The sequence below is a fragment of the Podarcis filfolensis genome (genome assembly GCF_964270895.1).
Source record: "Podarcis filfolensis genome assembly, chromosome: 13".
Taxonomy (NCBI): Eukaryota; Metazoa; Chordata; class Lepidosauria; order Squamata; family Lacertidae; genus Podarcis; species Podarcis filfolensis.
The window spans coordinates 34799638-34819146 of record NC_139615.1 but is presented as its reverse complement, the minus strand read 5'-3'; the positions used below and the strand labels follow the sequence as shown (position 1 = coordinate 34819146).

Here is a 19509-nt window from a genome sequence, read left to right as displayed (position 1 = left end):
TTGCAATAAATCCTCCCTTTTCATTACCTACGCTTACTATGTTATCAAGCTGGGAGCCTGGACTCCTGACACAGGGGCACAGAGGGCATCTTAACATCCTGGCAGATCCTAGTTCTGTTGTTGCATTCTGCCCTGGGTCTGTGTGTGTATGCGAAGGAGACTCCTACATCTTGTGTTAGGAATGGATGAATCAGTCTACTTCCGGGTCCGTTTCACACATCTTGATGTATTTGTAAAATAGTAATTGTGGTTATATATTATATGTGTGTGTGTGTGTGTGTGTTTGTGTGTATGTGTATTGTTTATTTGGTTTTTCAGATTAAAATTTTACAGGCACATACCCAACATACAACATAAAAACAAGATTCAAAAGAATCTCCTGGACTTCCCTCCTCCCCTTTGCGGTTCTTATTATTAATCATTTCCCCCTGCCATCTTTTACAAATCCAAATCTTTTACCTCTCCATTGTGTCCAAAATTCACCATTAAACTACAAGTGATATTCCAATCCTACTAACGATTTTAACTGTTTACAATGGTTTTTAAGATAAATAATCAATTTCCCCCGTTCCTTATTAAAATTTTGGTCTTCCTGATTTCTGATTCTTCCGATCATTTTTGCCATTTCGGCATAATCCACCAACTTGATCTGCCATTCTTCTCTGGTCGGGACTTTATTTAAAATCCCTGTTTGTGAAAAAAATATTCATATACTACTGTATCATGAAAATACATCACAGTGGTTTGCAACAATGGAGATATATAAAACTGTAAAGAGTTAACAAAAAGAGTTGAAAGCAAAAGCATAATAAAAGCAAACATTAGTGGACCCTTCTGGGGGGATGGACTCTTAATTTTCTCAAAAATAGATATAGGCAAACATTTAAAAGTTGGCACAGAAAGTGCCCATCGAATCCCACTGCCACGATCTTTACTTAAAGTTGTGTCCCACTTTGTTTCCATCATGGAATCCAGATGCTTCTTATCTTTTATTCCTTTATTTTTATTTTTACATTTATATATTACCATTCTTCCTAGGATCTCAGGGTGGCATTTATGGTTCTCTCCCTCCTCGTTTTTATCCTCACGACAACCCTGTGAGGTGGGTTAGGCTGAGGGGCAGTGAACGGCCCAAGGTCGCCCAGCGAGCTTCCTGGCTGAGTGACGATTTGAACTCAGGTTTCCCAAGTCGTAGTCGAACACTTCAATGTGCACTTTAAAAAAAATCTATATGTGTCAGTCTGTAATTTTTCACATGCGCAATTATAAACACACTTTCACTTGCAATATACATTTTTAAATGCATTTTATCTGGGACTATGAAATGCATTTTGATACGTTTAGAGCCAAGAACCGCGTCACAAAATCTGACAAAATGCATACTGTAAGTTTCCATCCACACTTTAGTCTGGGTGGTGCAGATGAGGTCAGTCCCCACCGGAAGATCAAATTTCGAATTATTATTCTGTTGGGAGCTGCCCAGAGTGGCTAGAGAAACCCAGCCAGATGGGTGGGGTATAAATAATAATATCTGTGCTTCTGCAGATACTTCACGGAGACCCAAGGAGCACGAGAAGACCGGGCAGGTGTACTGCTTTGTGACCAGGAGTGAGATGGAGGGAGACATCAAAGCAGGCCGCTACCTGGAACACGGCGAGTATGAAGGGAACCTCTATGGGACCAAGATTGACTCCATCCATGAAGTCGTAGAGTCAGGCAAGATGTGCATTCTGGATGTGAACCCCCAGGTACTGCTTCTTTTCTCACTCCAAGGGTTGGGACCGAGGGAGGAGTGGGGAGAGCTCTGTCTTCCCTTGGTGGGCTGTGCCAGGAACCTTTCCTGGTTGCAATGCTAGGTCTTGGATTGCATAATTTATTCAGGTCACATAATTTGTAAGTACAGAATTGCAACTCGACTCTCATCAGTGTTGCAGTACTGGAAGTCAGTCTTTCTTTCTTTCTTTCTTTCGTTCGTTCGTTCGTTCTTTCGTTCTTTTGTTCTTTCTGTTTCTCTCTTTCTTTCCTCCTTTCTCTCTTTCTTTCCTCCTCCCTCCCTCCCTCTTTCTTTTTTCCTTCCTTCCTTCCTTCCTTCCTTCCTTCCTTCCTTTCTTTCTTTCTTTCTTTCTTTCTTTCTTTCTTTCTTTCTTTCTTTCTTTCTTTCTTTCTTTCTTCCTTCCTTCCTTCCTTCCTTCCTTCCTTCCTTCCTTCCTTCCTTCCTTCCTTCCTCCCTCCCTCCCTCTCCTCTCCTCTCCTCTCCTCTCCTCTCCTGTCTCTCTTTCTCTCTTTCTCTCTTTCTTCTCTCTCTCTTCCTCTCTCGCGTTCTTTCCCCCCCCCCTCTCTCTCTCTCTCTCTCTCTCTCTCTCTCTCCTCTCTGTCTTTCTTTCTCTCTTCTTTCTCTCTTTCTTTCCGCTTTCTTTCCTCTCTCTCTCTGATGCGTCAAAAGGCTGTGAAAGTTTTGAGAACAGCGGAGTTCGTCCCGTACGTGGTGTTCATTGAGGCACCGGATTTTGAAACCCTTCGAGCCATGAACAAGGCAGCGCTGGAGAACGGTGTGGCAACCAAGCAGCTTGCGGTGAGTCCCCTCAACGCCCACATGGCAGGCAAGCGGGCAGAAGCAGTGGTGAGGAAGAGGGGTAGCAGCAGCAGCTGGGGCTAGCGGCCGCAAGGAAGGAGGCCCCTGGAGGTGGCCTTGCCAAGCACACCTCCTGCACAGAACTTGGCCTGGGCGGGGAGCCAGTCCCTCCCCAATAACCCCTAGCGTAACACAGAAGGGTTGTTAGAATCTAAGCTAAATACCATCATTTTGATATAAGGTGTGGTCCTCATAAATATATCAGCTATGTTAATGGAAATGCTGTTAATGAGAGACCTCCAGCCATCCACTTAGGGGGAGAGACTATGGCATGGAAATCTTGCTGATGTATTCAATGGTCCAGTTATTTGACAGTGTTCCTGCTCAATTTTCCTTTCTTCTTCTTCTTCTTCTTCTTTGTCTTTAATAATAATAATAATTCAATTTATATACCACCCTTTATCAAAATATCACAGGGTTATGTAGCATATTATTATTATTATTATTATTATTATTATTATTATTATTATTACTGTTGTTTTACAATAACCTCTCTATTCTTTATATTCTAATAAAATTTATTCAAAAAACCCACACAGAGCATAAAAACAAAAACATAATAATAGACAGCATAATAATAAAATAATCATAATAACAGCCTCCCGCTGCACAGCTTTAACAGGCCATAGGTTATGTAATGGTCAAAAGGCTGGGTTAAGAGGAATGTTTCTGCCTGGCTCCTAAAGACATGTGATGATGGTACCAGGCGAGCCTCTCTGGGGAGAGCATTCCACAGATTGGGAGCCGCCACAGAGAAGGCCTGTTCTCTTGTTGCTACCTTTCAAACCTCTCTGGGATGGAGGGAGATAAGATAGCTATCTTCAAATATCTAAAGGACTCGTTGTCACATGGAAAATGGAGCAAGCTTGCTTTCTCATGATCTGGAGCAGGCACCCCCAACCTTCGGCCCTCCAGATGTTTTGGACTACAATTCCCATCATCCCTGACCACTGGTCCTGTTAGCTAGGGATTGTGGGAGTTGTAGGCCAAAACATCTGGAGGGCCGCTGGTTGGGGATGCCTGCTCTGGAGGGTGGGACCTGAACCAACGGCTTCAAGTTAGAAGAAAGGAGACTTTTTGGATTACAGTGGACGCTCAGGTTGCGAACGTGATCTGTGCGGGATGCATGTTCGCAACCAACAGCGTTCGCAACCCGCAGCTGCGCGTCTGCGCACACGTGGGTTGCGATCCGGCACTTCTGCGCATGCGCAAAGCACAATTTAGCACTTCTGCACATGCATATCTGTCGAAACCCGGAAGTAAACCGTTCCGGTACTTCTGGGTTTCTGCGGTCCGTAACTCAAAAAAACGCAACCTGAAGCATCTGTAACGCGAGGTATGACTGTTTTGGGTTATTGTTTTTATTTTGAGGTTTTATATTTTGAGGTTTTATATACAGTGGTACCTCGAGTTACATACGCTTCAGGTTACAGACGCTTCAGGTTGCAGACTCTGCTAACCCAGAAATAGTACCTTGGGTTAAGAACTTAGCTTCCGGATGAGAACAGAAATTGTGCTCTGGCGGCACGGCGGCAGCTGGAGGCCTCATTAGCTAAAGTGCTGCTTCAGGTTAAGAACAGTTTCAGGTTAAGAACGGACCTCTGGAATGAATTAAGTACTTAACCCAAGGTACCACTGTATTGAGTTTGTTCTTTGAACCGCCCTGAGACCTCCGGGTATAAATTCAATTAATAATAATACTACTAATAATAATAATTTGCATGTCCTGCCAGGATGCCGACCTGAAGCGGACGGTTGACGAGAGCTGCCGGATCCAGCGGGGCTACGGTCACTACTTTGACCTCTGCTTGGTCAACGACAACATGGAGCAGACATTCCAGCAGCTGCAGGAAGCCTTGGAGAAGTTGCACAGCGAACCGCAATGGGTCCCCGTCAGCTGGGTCTACTAGAGGGACGCCCCGCCTCTCCTCCTTCTTCTCCTCCTCCTCCCCACAGCCTCAAGAGTGTCGGCTTTGTCCTCCTCACTTGGCCAAGAATCCCAGATCTCTTAACCTGCAGCACCCAGCACATGCCCTTGACGTCTTTCTCCTTTTCCCACCCACCGGGCACCACCTGAATAGCCCAGGCAAATCAGGCACAACAAAAAAGTTGGCTTTATTAGATTCGAAAAGCAAAGGTGCTTCCTTGACGGTCCGGCCCCAGATCACCTCCAACCAGCCAAGAACTCTGCCACAAATGTGGGGGGGCGGGCGGCTGCTCTCCCCCACCCTCTCCTACCATTGCTGGCAACGCAGGACGAATTCATCTCATGGCGAACGTGGGGGATGGTCAGAGGGGTCGAGCCAGGCTACCAGTTACCCACAATGCCTTGCCCCATCGGCTCCACCCAGTTGTGTCCGGCTCCTCTCATTGGGTCTGGCGGAAGAGGGGTGGGCGGGAACACAACGCCTCTCCAGCCACAGCTAACTCACTGCCAAAATCACAGCTTTGTCGATGGACCACAATCTCAATATTGCCAAAAGAAATGGTAGCCTGGGGTTTTCGCCCCTCCTTGCCCCCACTGAACATACCACTCTGAGTAGATTGGAGGAGGGGAGGGGCGAATGCCTTGCCAACCTTGGTCAGCACGAGATTTTGCGGGGTGTTGGAAAAACGGCAGAGGGACGCCTGAAAGGTTTGTAAGCGAGGCAAGGAAGAATGTGATGCAAAATAGCCTGGTGGTGGGGACTTTGCACTTGGACTTGTTCCCCTGGGCCGTGGCGGCCGGCGGCTGAACGAGATCCTCCGGCCTCAGTTTAGCTGTCTGTAAAATGGGGCTATTTAATATGGTTTGTTTTTGTTTTACGCTGTTTGCAGAGGCGGGCTCCCTCGCCGCAAATATCCCCAAAGAGCTGTTGGGCGCATTGTGTCTCTGGTGCAACCTGGGTCTCCCTCGGCCTCCCCATAGACCCGAAGACCTCTCTCCCTGCCCCAAGCTCTTTTCACTCTCCTAGGCAACACTGGGCAAGGTGGGCTTATGGTTCAACTCTGCAAAAGGCAGCGTCATATCAGCTAGGAAGTTGTTCTTCTCCAGCCTCCGGGAAGCTGACCCGCTAGTAGGAAAGCAGCGTAGAGAGGCTGCGAGGGAAACCCAGGGCTGGCATCAGGGATCAGCATCGGTGGGCACCTGCCAAGGCCCACACCTTTGCAAGGGGGGCACCACTACCTTCCTGCTCCTCAGCTGACTTCTTGCCTCCAAGCATGTAAACATTAAGAGCATAGAGGTATAGCATGCTGCTCCACCTGCCTTATGTTCTCCCTGTAGGTGGATGCATGGATCTAGCCTGGGGGAGAGTGGGCACCATAGAGGGGAAGTGGGGGGGGGCACCATGAGCACCCGTTGTCCAAGGTGCCCCACCGCTTACAAACAAACCCCTAAAAGCACCGCCAGAGAAAGCAATAGCAATTACAGTCATCTTTGATCCTAATCCTCGCTGTTCCTGCTCACAGCTCTCTTTGTCCCTTTTTACAACATCAAAATGGCAAAACAGATTATCAGGCATTTAAAATCCATAGCGCATAAATACGGACTCCCCTCGCGGATTCCCCTTCATGGATTTTCCGTTACCTGCAGTTGCTTCCCTCAATTTCCAGGGTTCTCCTTTTCTCCTGCCAAGGACCAACAATCACTACCTCACAACTCTATGGCAGCTGTTAACTGGCGGGACTACCCGCTGCAGGGCAAGGGCAGAACCTTGGACTTGGGGAGTGTTTTTTATCGCCAGGTAAAGAAAAGAAGCTTCTCTGCAGTGCTTCTCCCACATGCCAATTTCTTTCTCCACCCCCCCTTAAAAAAACCGAAACCCAATTTCCTCCCACCCATCACCCACCTCTGAGATGATGCTGAGTCCATGGGGAGCTGGTCAGCAGGGCAACGTGGGGCAGAGCCCAACCAGTATATTTACCACCGTATCTTTGCAAGGGAGGAGGGTAGAGAGAAACCCAGAACAAAACAGCCCCATCTCAGGCAGACCCACACTTATGCATCGGGTCTAGCGGTTATCAGGCTACAGAGCCAGTGTGGTGTAGTGGTTGAGAGCGATAGACTCGTAATCTGGTGAACCAGGTTCGCTTCCCTGCTCCTCCACATGCAGCTTCTGGGTGACCTTGGGCTAGTCACACTTCTCTGAAGTCTCTCAGCCCCACTCACCTCACAGAGTGTTTGTTGTGGAGGAGGAAGGGAAAGGAGAATGTTAGCCGCTTTGATACTCCTTTGGGTAGTGATAAAGCGGGATATCAAATCCAATCTCTTCTTTCATGGGGTCAGGAGAGGGAGGAGGTTACAGAGCTGGGATATTTTCCTTTATAAGTCAGGAGAGAGGATAGCAGAGTAACTGCCCCAACTTTCTCCCCCCACTGTATTATGAACATTCCTCCTGATTCGTTCACAGAACGTTTGTGGAGAAAGGTAGACACTGTTAGTTATTTATGGAGCATTTTTTGTTTGTGGAAAGGTTAGGCCACGTTTCTTGTGCATTTCCCTGTCCTGGTTGCAAGAAGTCCAGTTTTGGGGAGAGGGAAAGGGCAGCAGGTTTGTTGTGCAAGAACACGAATCAACTGTAAGGCTGTGCTACCTGAATTTGCCAGGGGCAGACTGGTAGCACCTGAAGTCCCTGGCCAGGTTTCCTGTTTCTTGCAACACCCAGCGATAATTTGAAAAGAAAAAAATAGCAATAACTCCACCTGCTGGTGATCAAGTGTGTGCTTTTCCAGTAACTATAAAACCCACTTGCTCATGGACAAAACTGCAAGGAGAAGGCAGTGCATTGATGCTGTTGGGGGAAATATTGGAGTTCAGTACCCAAGACCCTGGACAGCCAATAAGATGCAGAGTCCAATTGTCCGTCAAACAGAATATTTATTAAATCACCGCAATGCGTTCTGGCTTACTCTCACCGTGCTGATGGGGCAAGCGGGACCCCAAGAGCTGAAACACACTGCTATTTCTACCAAACATATATTAAGATGTATTTCAGACGTGGCGAGAGTCAGGATTTTCCACTCCACAATAGCAAGGCTGCGAAACAGGATCTTCTGATCTTCGTTGTCCCCTCATTGTTTGCTCAACAACCTTCCTTGGGAGATAAGCAGGTCTGGAGATAAGGGCTACGTGAGGAGGACATCCTCGGTTATCGGTTTATGCAGGCCTGACATTCCACCCAGCCCAGAGTTGCAGGCGCCTCCTTGCTCACAAACACGTTTCTGATTCTTACATCTGTTGATAACTTCAGATTTTCAATTCCCACCCACCCACTGCCAGGCAGTACTCTGTGAGTGGTTGCTGTTGATGTGGTGGGGACTGTCAGGAGCTTGTCCTACTCTTGAGTAGGATCCTGGCAGAGACACATGCCCGACTGGCATGTTCCCTCCCTCCTGGTCAATCGTTCAGGAGCTTCAAAAGCTTTCTTCTGCCCGAACATCACAGCAACCGATGCTAACAGATATTGGCACACTTAGGGATCTGCAGAGTCTCTGCAGCTTGCGTAATAGACCTCAGCAACTCAGCATTTTGGCTAATCTACTTTATTTACATAGAAACACACACGGAGCACTGCAACATGGCTCCCTCTCTCTCTCTAGCATCAGACAGAAAAGAGAAAAAGAACAAAGGACGATAATCCCACTTCACGGAACACAGTAACACAAACATCCTGTCTCCGTCACTTCCCACTCTGTGGGGTCAAAACATATACTGTCATGTGAAATACAAAAATCCTATGACTGCAATCATGGAGCAGGAATTCTAACAGGGACTGCTTCTTCTGCTCCACAAATGCAAGGAGGGGATGATGCAGAAAGCTGCTGCAGACTGCACACCCAGTAACACCCCCTCCCCAGTTGGGGTATAGATAAATTGAAATGGAGAAGTTGTGGAACAAGGAGGCAAAGCAAATTCCTCCCCCCCCCCCGAACAATAAAAGAGGCATTTCAGAAGAAACCTTCTCATTCCCAGGAGGAGAAAAAGTACAACTCCCTGGCTTTGGAATATTGGTAGGCATCTGCTAATCTGCTTTGAATCTGCCATCATATACCGCAGGACTGAGAAAGCCGTGGTTCTCTGGCTGTTGTCAGAACCCAACTCCCATTGGTTTCGGCCACCATGACCAATGCTGAGCAATGATGGGAGCTGAAACCCACCGATATCTGGGAAGGCCAAACCTTCCCCCTTGCCTCCTTGGATCGCGAACGCCTTGCGAGTCAAACGTTTTGGCTCCCGAAGGCCGCAAACCCGGAAGTGAGTGTTCCAGTTGGCAAACGTCCTTTGGAACTGGAATGTCCGATGCGGCTTCCGGTTGGCTGCAGGAGCTTCCTGCGGCCAATTGGAAGCCGCACCTTGGTTTTGGAAGTGGAACAGGCTTCCGGAACGGACTCTGTTTGGCTTCCGAGGTACCACTGTACTTGCTTATCCAGAAGGAAGGGAGTCTTGTTGAATGTGGCAGGACTTACTTCTCAGTAGACATATTAATGATTGTGCTGAGGCGTGGATGCAAATCTGGCAAGATAAAATCAGTGCCGGATTACTAAATGGGCATTGTAGGCCCCACACCTTTTAGGGTCAACAGATCAAAATAATATTGATTTGATCTTGAAAGAAAATTACGATCAAACTTTCTTAGTTCCGTGTCATCCCTCTAAAATCAGAAACGTGTTAGGAGATTATTTGCAAGGGGGACCCTGAGATTTCAATGCCCTAGAGGCCTCCACAGGGTTTAATCCGGCATGGGCTAAAATCCTCATTTGAATTTGCCTTATGGCAATGCCTTCTCTCCAGACACAGTGGGAATGGTTTGATCTGCGGCCCTTACCTTCTTGCCACCCTCCCAAGAACCACGCCTTATTTATTAACTTCTCAAATAACCACTCTTTGGGATCTTAACTCTCTCGTGATCAGTGGCTTCCAAATCTTTCTCATGTGCTTTTTATATCCCACAAAATGTATGCGTGCATGAGTTTTTAATTTTGTACAGATAGCTAAAATAGAGGAGAGATTTATGTACCTTTATTTGGGGCAGGAAAAAACATGTATATTTAAAGAGAGAAAAATCTATATAAATTGGTAGCAGTTACGGGTGCGCAAAGAGCAAACGAGTATTATTAACTGTAGCATCCTGGCTAGAAATGGCCAAAAGGACACACCTGATGTTATAGCAAAACAGGCATTAAAAATCGAAGCAGATTTTTTGGGGGGGAGGCAGTAATTTAAAAGCAGTTATGCTGTTGTTTACATGGATTAAGTCACAGAGCGGGGGAGGGGCTGTCTCTTTTGGAGCAGTCACCATTTACTTATCCTCTGAGGCCCAGCTGACACACACACACACGTAGCTACGTAGTGGTCACTCAGAATCCAGACATGGGTTTTCTAGAGGTTGTCCGGCAGAAACTTGCTAATTTTTACACTGCCTTGTGGCAGCAGTGGCATAGCGGAATTGCTGGATTTACAGTGGGGCCGTGGCACCCACTGAACTTAGTGGGACATAATTCAAAGTGGATACATGCGCTGTTGAGCTGTTGGTGACATTAACTGTGTGCATTCCCACCAATGACTCCTAGGTTCATTCTGAATGGGGTTTTGCTTGTATTTGCATTTCTGCTCGGAATCATTTAAATTTTTATTTTTTTTACTGCAAATGCTCCTACGGTTTTGTCCTGTCACCCACTTCTCATGGTTTTGATCTTTGTACCTGCCCATCTCTCCATAGTGGTTCTGTGCCTCTTGTTTCTTTCTTTTTTTCTTTTACGCATGTTTCTTAGCTGGGAGAAAGATAAAGTCAGGGACTTGCATCTAAATGGGGCCACAAATACCGGTATTTTAAAGCTTTGGGCTTAGTGGGGATGGGGCACCTTTGGGGTTCTGCTTCAGGCAGCGAAATGTCTTGGATAAGCACCGACCCTGTTTTATTCCTTTTGGGCCATATTCGCGCCATACTTTTAAAGCACTGTGTTGCCACGTTAAACAGTCATGGCTTTCCCCAAAGAATCCTGGGAACTGTAGTTTATCAAGAGTGGTTAGAAGACTCCCTCAGCTACAGTTCCCAGAATTCCTTGGGAAGAGGGATGGACTGTTAAGCCACTCTGGGAAGGGAACCGGGGTTCTCCTATCAATTCTCAGTGTCCTTGACAAATGTCAGCTCCCAGAATTCCTCGGTGGAAGCCACAACTGTTTAAAGTGGAATCCTAGTGCTTTTAAATGTATGACATGAATGTGTTCTTGGCCTCCTCCATCACTTTTTTTTTATCTTTCCCCTGTTTCCAGTTGAGCTAACATCCCCCCTAACTCATTCTCTCCATCTGTCTCTGTTTTTAAAATAATAACTGCGGGTTTTGCCTGGGGCTCCACTCAGAAGTATTATATCAATGACTACAAGGGCTAAAAATGTTATTAAAGTGGAACTTTAGGCATAAAGAACACCACACGCTTAAAATGCACGATGAAATCGCAAGAAGTGGAAAGTCTGGAGAACAACCCCACTTCACGGACCTGGCAGCATATAGTGGCTTTCTTTCCCCTTATTTATTTTTATAAAATGTTTATACTGTGCAACAGAGTCTCATACTGGAAATGTCACATTCTTAATTTCTATCTTTCTCCCTCTCTTTTGGAAAGGAGTGCAGTCTGCTGTCATGTATTTTTACCGTTACCTTTACTTTAAAGAAGATGAACAGTTCAGTATCTTGTCTATTGTGTGTGCGTGTGTGATAGAAAAGTCGTCTCTCTTGAGAGTGTCGTGTTATTTTCAGTAGCGCCACATTTTAGATGGTGTTTTTGTCCTGGATGTTTTGAAAGCTCGGTAGGTTCTCTTCTAACTGATTTGGTGGGTCCTTTCCTGTTGTCATTGCTATAGGGTGGGGGAGAGAAGCATTGTACATGTTTTCCTGTTCTGAATTTTTATTATGGTTATTATAGTTATCTATTTATTTATTTATAAAGAAGAATAAGAACGACACTTTCCGATTAAGAGCGTTCGGATTTTTCCCTTGCAGTTGCTGCAGGCAAACTCAAGAGGGTGCTGCGGCCAGAACAATACCTAGGTACAAACGGGACCAGTACAGAGGTTTAGATTCCAATACAGTGGAACCTCGGTTTTTGAACATAATCCATTCCAGAACACCGCTCGACTTCCAAAACATTTGAAAATTGAAAGAGGAAGCCTCAATTCAATAGGGAAACTCAAAACAGAAGCCGCTTCTGACATTCGGGTTCGAAAACCGGAGCATTTACTTCCGAGTTTTCGGCGTTCAGGAGCTGAAACGTTTGAAAACAGAGCCGTTCAAGAACCGAGGTTTGACTGTACCTATTTTATTTTACTTTATTTTATTTCAAAGCATTTCTACAGCTCTCGCTTACAAAAGCAAACAAGCCTCAAAGCGGTTAACGAAAAGATAAAAACAAGAAAACCAGGGGGGAAATATGACACTTTAAAAGATACAAAACATTAAAATGCTAAAGCAGATGAAACTTCACGTCACCTATGAGCCATGGCAGCTATCTTGCCACCCTAGTTCTGGTGTTGGTGTTCAAGTTATTGCTGTGCTGCGAACCCCTTGGTGGTTGTTTTTTTAGCAGGTTGCCAAGGAGAACTTTGAAGGAAAGCTTCACATCCGAGGTGTCCAGGGGGTTGTAACATTTACTCTTCTGTCGCACTGCTGAGGAGATGAGTGCCACAACCCCAGAGTCGTTCGTGGCTGGACTTAACTGTCAGGGGTCCTTTACCTTTTTAAACATCGCAATATATCAATATATCTGAAATAAGGATGGCTTTGTGTTGCATTGGCTGGCTTCACAGTTTTCCCCACATTGTGATTTTTGCACAGTGCACACACATACACACCATGATTTGTGATATATCGCCAGGTCAAAAATTATGACACTGATATGACGATATGGACTGGTTTTGGACTGTAGAATGTTACCCTGGTTCCTGAACTTCATTCGTTCCAGGAGTCCATTTGACTCCCGAAAACGTTCGAAAACCAAGGTGCGGCTTCTGATTGGCCGCAGGAGCTTCCTGCACTCAAGCGGAAGCCGTGTCAGTCAGGCATGAAGCATCATCACGACACGTTTCTCCCTGGAATGGCAGTGTTTCACCACCTCAGCAGTGTCAGGCGCCGGTCAGGGTGCCCTCTTGGCAGCTGGCCTAATGTAGTTGGTGACAAGCTTGTTGCTGTTGCCACAGTGCAGTCCAAAGAGCAAAACATCGCTGGCTGTGAAGCCAGGAAGGAAAGGACTCCAAGCGAAATCAGGGTGTGGCAGAGCCAGATAGTGGGCCTAGGAATTCAATGCGGCTGAAAACACAGGAGATGATGACCTATTTATTGACACCCTACCTTTTTCCCTGACAGAGACTCAAAGCGGCTTACAGTCAAATTAAGAAGTGCTGAAACCACACACACAGTGAGAATCATTAAAAAAAAGAAAAGAATTGTTATGTATATGTATAATGTATATGCAGGGATTTTTTTTCAGCCGGAACTGAGCTCCTGTCTCAGGTGGGTGCCATTGCCATTCTAAGAGCTGCTGCACCTCTTTTCCTAGAAAAATAGGATTGGAAACACAAGGACCAGTCTAACTGAGTTTGAGAAATAAGTACACAAATTTTAAAAATAGGAAAGGATTTGTGTGTGTAACACTGAAGGAAATGGAGCGACACAGCAGAAGTTTTAATATCAGAACAGACATGGAAGTTCATATTTATACAGAAGTTCAAATGTACCATATTATGTAATGTTGTGACATTAGTTGTGCGGACTGTATATTTTACAGAATTGCAATGCCATTGCTTTTCAAAAGAGGCACTTCAGCCCCCAAATAAGACACAGATTTGCGTAAAATTTGCATTTGCTAATTCATACAGAGTTGCCATATTTCAAAAAGTGAAAATCCAGACAAAGAAGTTGCTGAGCTTTGTTTGGCAAAGTTGGTGGCTGTTTTTCCCCCATTTTATTTCGGGTGGAATAAAGGTAAAAGTGGTGCTGTCGGCTACAGTGGTTGCAGCAGCAGATAATGCGCCCTGGTGTGTGTGGGGGGAGAGGTTTGATTTCCCTTTGCATTTTAATGCAAACCAACCAAGCTGGCACTTCCCCAAAACAATTCTTCGATCGAAATGCATATTATTCAGAAACTGCACTTCCTTGAATGAACAATATAGCTCTCCAACATGAGTATATATACAAAAAGGCATCTTACAGCGGAAAGTATTTGCGAAAATGCATGAATTAGTGAACGCAGCATACAGAAATGCGTTATCCTAGGGGAAATCGCGACCATCAGTAGGTGCACTGGTTTATGGTAGGCGAGAGCCATGTTTATATTATGTGCTCACATGCAACGAAATGTGGGAAGAGCAACCTATGGAAGAATGGTTTCTTAAAGGTAAAGGTACCCCTGCCCGTCAGGGCCAGTCGTGTCCGACTCTAGGGTTGCACGCTCATCTCGCTCAAGAGGCCGGGAGCCGGCGCCGTCCGAAGACACTTCCGGGTCATGTGGCCAGCGTGACGAAACGGCATCTGGCGAGCCAGCACCAGCGCCGCACATGGAAACGCCGTTTGCCTTCCCGCTATAAAGCGGTCCCTATTTATCTACTTGCACTTAGGGGTGCTTTCGAACTGCTAGGTGGGCAGGAGCTGGGACCGAACGACGGGAGCTCACCCTGCCGCGGGGATTCGAACCACCGACCTTATCATCAGCAAGTCCTAGGCACTGAGGTTTTACCCACAGCGCCACCTGCGTCCCTTTTAACACTTTGATCCATATGCCTGAGATATTTGGAATTAATCTGGGCCCGGCCCTTCTGTTAGGCAGAGTGAGGAGGATGCCTCGCGTGAAGGATGCTCACGGGCAGCAGAGGGCAGCAGCGAGCAAGTTGTTGGAAAACCTGCTGCCAAGGCAGATGTAAAATTCAGGAACCAATCTGGTTGGCTTCTATATCAAATTCAGACTGCCGGGATAGGGGGCAGAGGCAGGGGGAGAGATGATAACCACATTAAATAAACTGCCCTTTTAAAGAAGCCCATCTCTCTAGCAGTGTAACTGCCAAGGATAAAGCACGAACACTGCCAAACATTTACCAACTTGGGGTAAGATTTGGACCTCAACGGAATCACTTAGCTGTGATGCCTGCATCGCAGAGGGTTGGACTAGATGACCACTTGGGTCCCTTCCAACTCTACAGTGATTCCATGAGAACAGGTGTGAGGAAGCTTAGGCCCTCTAGATGTTGCAAGCATGGCCAATGGCTGGGGATGATGGGGCTGTTGTTCTGCAACATCTGGGAGGCTTAAACCTTCCCCTGCAATAGACAATAAGAACGTTACCTTTGCCTCTCTTTCTAAAAATCTGTTTCTACCTCTCCAGCTGTTTGTCTGGCATCGGTGGCTGTCCTGGTTGTTTTTATGTTTACACTTTCCTCACTTTCCCTTTTCTTCGTCCTGTTTTATACTCCTAATTAATAGGAGAAAGAAGTAGCTGCTTTTGAGAACCCAGAATGCTGTTGTAACTTATTTTCTTCTCTCTGGTGCACGTTGTGCCCCTGTAGCCACTACTGAAACGGACCCCTTTTGTTACACATTTCTGTTGACTTTTATTAAATTTCAAAGAAAGAACACACAAAATTCGAAACTCTTGTCTTCTTGTGTCTTCTTCCGGCTTCTCGGGCTGAAACTCGTGGCATTTTGGGGAAATTTGGAACGCCGGGGTTTTCTGTGCTTGTTAGCAAGACAGAGCTTGCATGATAGCAACTCGTCCGATTGCCCCACTCTTGAGAAATGCAGGTGATGGGCGATGTTCAAGCTTTACTCAAGAGTAGACCCATTGGGATTTAAGAACACTGCAAAGGGTTCCAGTGGTTTTCACTTGGGCCCGTGCTTTCTAGGCTTGGGCCTGAGTGGTTTTGGCCTTGCTGTTTTCCTCGGGAAAAGGTATTCTTTAGCAATAAATTGGAGCAAACATCTATCTGGAGAAAAACTGGCTCAGGTTTGCTCCAGTTCAGTGGTAAATATTGGGTTTCCCTGGGGGAAAGGGGCAGGGCAAGGGCAAGTCTGGATGAGCCAGATGTCTAGGGTTGCCATATGTCCGGTTACCATCTTTTGGGGCAATTCCCCCCAAAAAAACCTTTCACCAAAAAGCTCAACTTTTTGTGTCCAGATTTTTACTTCTTGAAATATGGGGAACCCTACACAAGTCAGGCCCATGTACTGCTGGTGAATTAGGACCTCAGTAACTGCCCACAGACAGGACGTGGGTGGCGTTGTGGGTTAAACCACAGAGCCTAGGACTTGCCGATCAGAAGGTCGGCGGTTCGAATCCCCGCGACGGGGTGAGCTCCCATTGCTCGGCCCCTGCTCCTGCCAACCTAGCAGTTTGAGTTCACGTCAAAGTGCAAGTAGATAAGTAGGTACCACTCTGGCGGGAAGGTAAACGGTGTTTTCGTGTTCTGCTCTGGTTCGCCAGAAGCGGCTTAGTCACGCTGGCCACATGACCCGGAAGCTGTACGCCGGCTCCCTCGGCTGATAAAGCGAGATGAGCGCCGCAACCCCAGAGTCAGCCATGACTGGACCTAGGTCAGGGGTCCCTTCACCTTTACCTAACTGCCCACAGACGCTGGGTGTTGGTGCCAAGCCAGCCTTCAATTTATAAGCTTTAAAACCTTGCATTGCGAAGATTTTGGTTTGTCTTCCAATGTAAGTCCGCAGACCGCTTCACTCAGTCGTGAAGCACCGTCGCGACACTTTTCTCCCTGGAATGACAATGTTTCACCACCTCAGCAGTGTCAGGTGCCGGTCATGGTGCCCTCTTGGCAGCTGGCCTAATGTAGTTGGTGACAAGCTTGTTGCGTCGCCACAGTGCAGTCCAAAGAGCAAAACATCGCTGGCTGTGAAGCGGGGAAGGAAAGGACTCCAAGCGAAATCAGGGTGTGGCGGAGCCAGATAGTGGGCCCAGGAATTCAATGCGGCTGAAAACACAGGAGATGATGACCTATTTATTGACACCCCACCTTTTTCCCTGACAGAAACTCAAAGCAGCTTACGGTCAAATTAAGAAGTGCTGAAACCACACACACACAGAGAATCATTTTAAAAAATTCAATAGAATTGTTATGCATATGTATAATGTATATGCAAGGCTTTTTTTCAGCTGGAGCTGAGCTCCTGTCTCAGGTGGGTCCCATCGCCATTCTAAGAGCTGCAGCACCTCTTTTCCTGGAAAAATAGCATTGGAAACACAAGGACCAGTCTAACTGAGTTTGAGAAATAAGTACACAAATTTTAAACATAGGAAAGGATTTGTGTGTGTAACACTGAAGGAAATGGACCAACACAGCAGAAGTTTTAATATCAGAACAGACATGGAAGTCCATATTTATACAGAAGTTCAAGTGTACCATATTATGTAATGTTGTGATATTAGTTCTGCAGACTGTATGTTTCACAGAAGTGCAATGCCATTGCTTTTCAAAAGAGGAGCTGCAGCCCCCAAATAAGACACAGATTTGCATAAAATTTGCATTTGCTAATTTATATAGGGTTGGCATTGTTACTTCTGAGCAGTGCTTTTTTTCTTCTAAAAAGAATATTTAGGGGTACTCTCATTTTCAAAAAGTGAAAATCCAGACACAAAAGTTTTTTGGCAAAATCTCCAAGAAAATTGAAGTTTTTGAGCTATTTTTAAGGGGGTGAAATCAACACTCCTGACAAATCCCAGTAATGTCTGAAAAATCCCGGGTGTATGGCAACCCTAAATTTATAGTAATTGAGGAACAAGAGCAGGAGAAGGCTATTTGCTTAATCACTGTGGAAAACTGTGTGTTGGATTCAATTCATTTCATTTCCTTTATTTTATTTCTGTGCTGGTTTTCACTCAACATGAGTCAAAAAGCAGCTTACATACAATAAATAATAACATGGCAGAACATTGCAATTATGACATAAATCAAATAAATCATAAGCCTTTGGGTCTCATCCAGCAGGGCTAGATCTGGAAGCCGAAGTGTGTGTGTGTGTGTGTGTGTGAGAGAGAGAGAGAGAGAGAGAGAGAGATTGAGATTTGTACTGATTCCTTACCTACAAGTGACCGTAGCATTGCTTGGGAAACTACAAGCAAGGTGATATGCCGGATAACATTTCAGATGAACACAACCATAACAAGAACCAGGGGAAGGAGTGAGGAGACGTTTCAAAGATTTGGTTCCAGTCAGTCCCTGGGAATCCACTAATATGCAAGAAATAAATGTGTGCAGATCTTCTGGTTGGAAATCCCACACGATAACCACTTTCTCAATCTCAGACCTGCCCCGTTTAAGATTCCTGGTTGCCTTGCATGACGGGCATTGGTACAATGTTTAGGGGGTGCAGTGGTACCTTGGGTTACAAACGCTTCGGGTTACAAACTCCGCTAACCCGGAAGTAGTTGCTCTGGGTTGCAAACTTTGCCCCAGGATGAGAACGGAAATCACGCACCTGCAACAGCGGGAGGTCCCATTAGCGAAAGCGCGCCTCAGGTTAAGAACAGGTTTGGGTTAAGAACGGGCTTCCGGAACGAATGAAGTTCGTAACCCGAGGTACCACTGTATTCTCATTTTGACTCAAGAAAATCACCATTTTATAGTTCAAATCGGGGGAAATAAATACAGTAAATGGACAAAAGTACAAAGGTTCACAAAATGTTTAGGGGTATGCGTTACCCCTGCGTCCCCCCAGAAAAAAAGCACTGCTTCTGAGCAACATACTCACTGGTGCTGCGAAAGGGAGGTTGCCATGAGGTGGATTTCGTAGAACCTTATAAACGAAGGGAAAGAGCCATATATTCTCCTGGAGGAGTTCTTGCAGAGGGTATGCCTACTGTTAAGTTGTGGGTAGACATAGCAGACGACACAGCGATTCTCCCAAAGCAGCTCTTTATTTGTAAGCTGGAACAGAACTGACTGAGGAGCTCAGTCAGCCTGCTTATATAGAGCTCCAGAACAATGTAACTGTTGCCATTTTCTAAAACTATCCAATCACTGAACGTCACTTTCGATCCTTCATTTGCATAACTATCTACAGTATCCCCCTGCTGGCCCAGGGTGAGAACTTCAGTACATAACACCTACAAGCCAGGGTAGTATAGTGATGGACTAGGATCCAGGAGACCCGGGTCCACATCCCCACTTGGCTAAGAAACCCACTTGGGGGGCCTTGGGCCAGTCACTGTCTCTCCAGCCTCATCTCAGCCTTGTTTTGTTCTCCCAATAACCTTGTTATGTTGTTTAGTCTGAGGGGAGGTGGGTGAGCTGGAGGGGATGAGCAGGGAGAACCACGTTTGCCATCTTGAGGTCCGTGGAGGAAAGGTCAATAAACAAACAAGCAGACATACCAGAGAACATCCCCCATATAATTCACCATGTGTTGATTTCTATACAGTCGTACCTTGGTTCCCTTTTTTTAAATAATATTTTTTATTAACAGGCCAATCAAATCACATTATTTCCAAATCACATTAGTTCCAAATTATACAGCCAAATTTTTAAATTTTATTGGGGGTACCCATACTTCAAGCTCCAAACGGGGGTCCAAGCATCTCTTATGTTGCTGCTTTAATTAAACAGTTCTATCCAGTTCTGTCCAGATAGTCTCTTTATTACTTTCTTCATCTTCTTGTTGTTATCATATAATCCTTTCTTTGCAATCTCTGATAATCTTCACAAGCGGATTAGAAACAAACATCTTCTGCGTGGGTTTTACACTCTCCAAGAATTATCACTTAGGAACAGACACCAGTCCACACTTCCGTAAAAAAATTATCCTCAGTCTGTCCTTTAATTCTCCAGGCTTGCCAAGTATATCAGAATATCAGGGGGGCTCTGCCAGGCTTAGATCGTATTTCAGTCATGATTCACATTCCA

At 45.8% G+C, this 19509-nt stretch overlaps 1 protein-coding gene and 1 long non-coding RNA gene across 4 annotated transcripts in view; one reads left to right on the top strand and one right to left on the bottom strand.

Annotated features, from left to right (window-relative positions):
* Nucleotides 1-4847, top strand: part of MPP2 (MAGUK p55 scaffold protein 2) — a 64846-nt gene extending 59999 nt beyond the window's left edge. The window contains exons 10-12 of one of the 3 annotated variants that reach the window (XM_083583102.1): nucleotides 1546-1748; nucleotides 2444-2572; nucleotides 4366-4847. In XM_083583102.1, the coding sequence (XP_083439228.1) occupies nucleotides 1546-1748; nucleotides 2444-2572; nucleotides 4366-4542 (509 nt within the window). In that variant the 3' untranslated portion in view covers nucleotides 4543-4847. The remainder of the gene's footprint in view (nucleotides 1-1545; nucleotides 1749-2443; nucleotides 2573-4365) is intronic. The other 2 variants (XM_083583100.1, XM_083583101.1) reach the window with 2 other exon arrangements.
* A 12592-nt stretch (nucleotides 4848-17439) lies between these two features.
* LOC310748168 lies at nucleotides 17440-19042 on the bottom strand. The gene is made up of 2 exons (XR_014541150.1): nucleotides 18714-19042; nucleotides 17440-18463 (listed from the first exon to the last, which is right to left on the bottom strand). It is a non-coding gene; the product is annotated as an uncharacterized lncRNA (long non-coding RNA).
* Nucleotides 19043-19509: the final 467 nt, after the last annotated feature.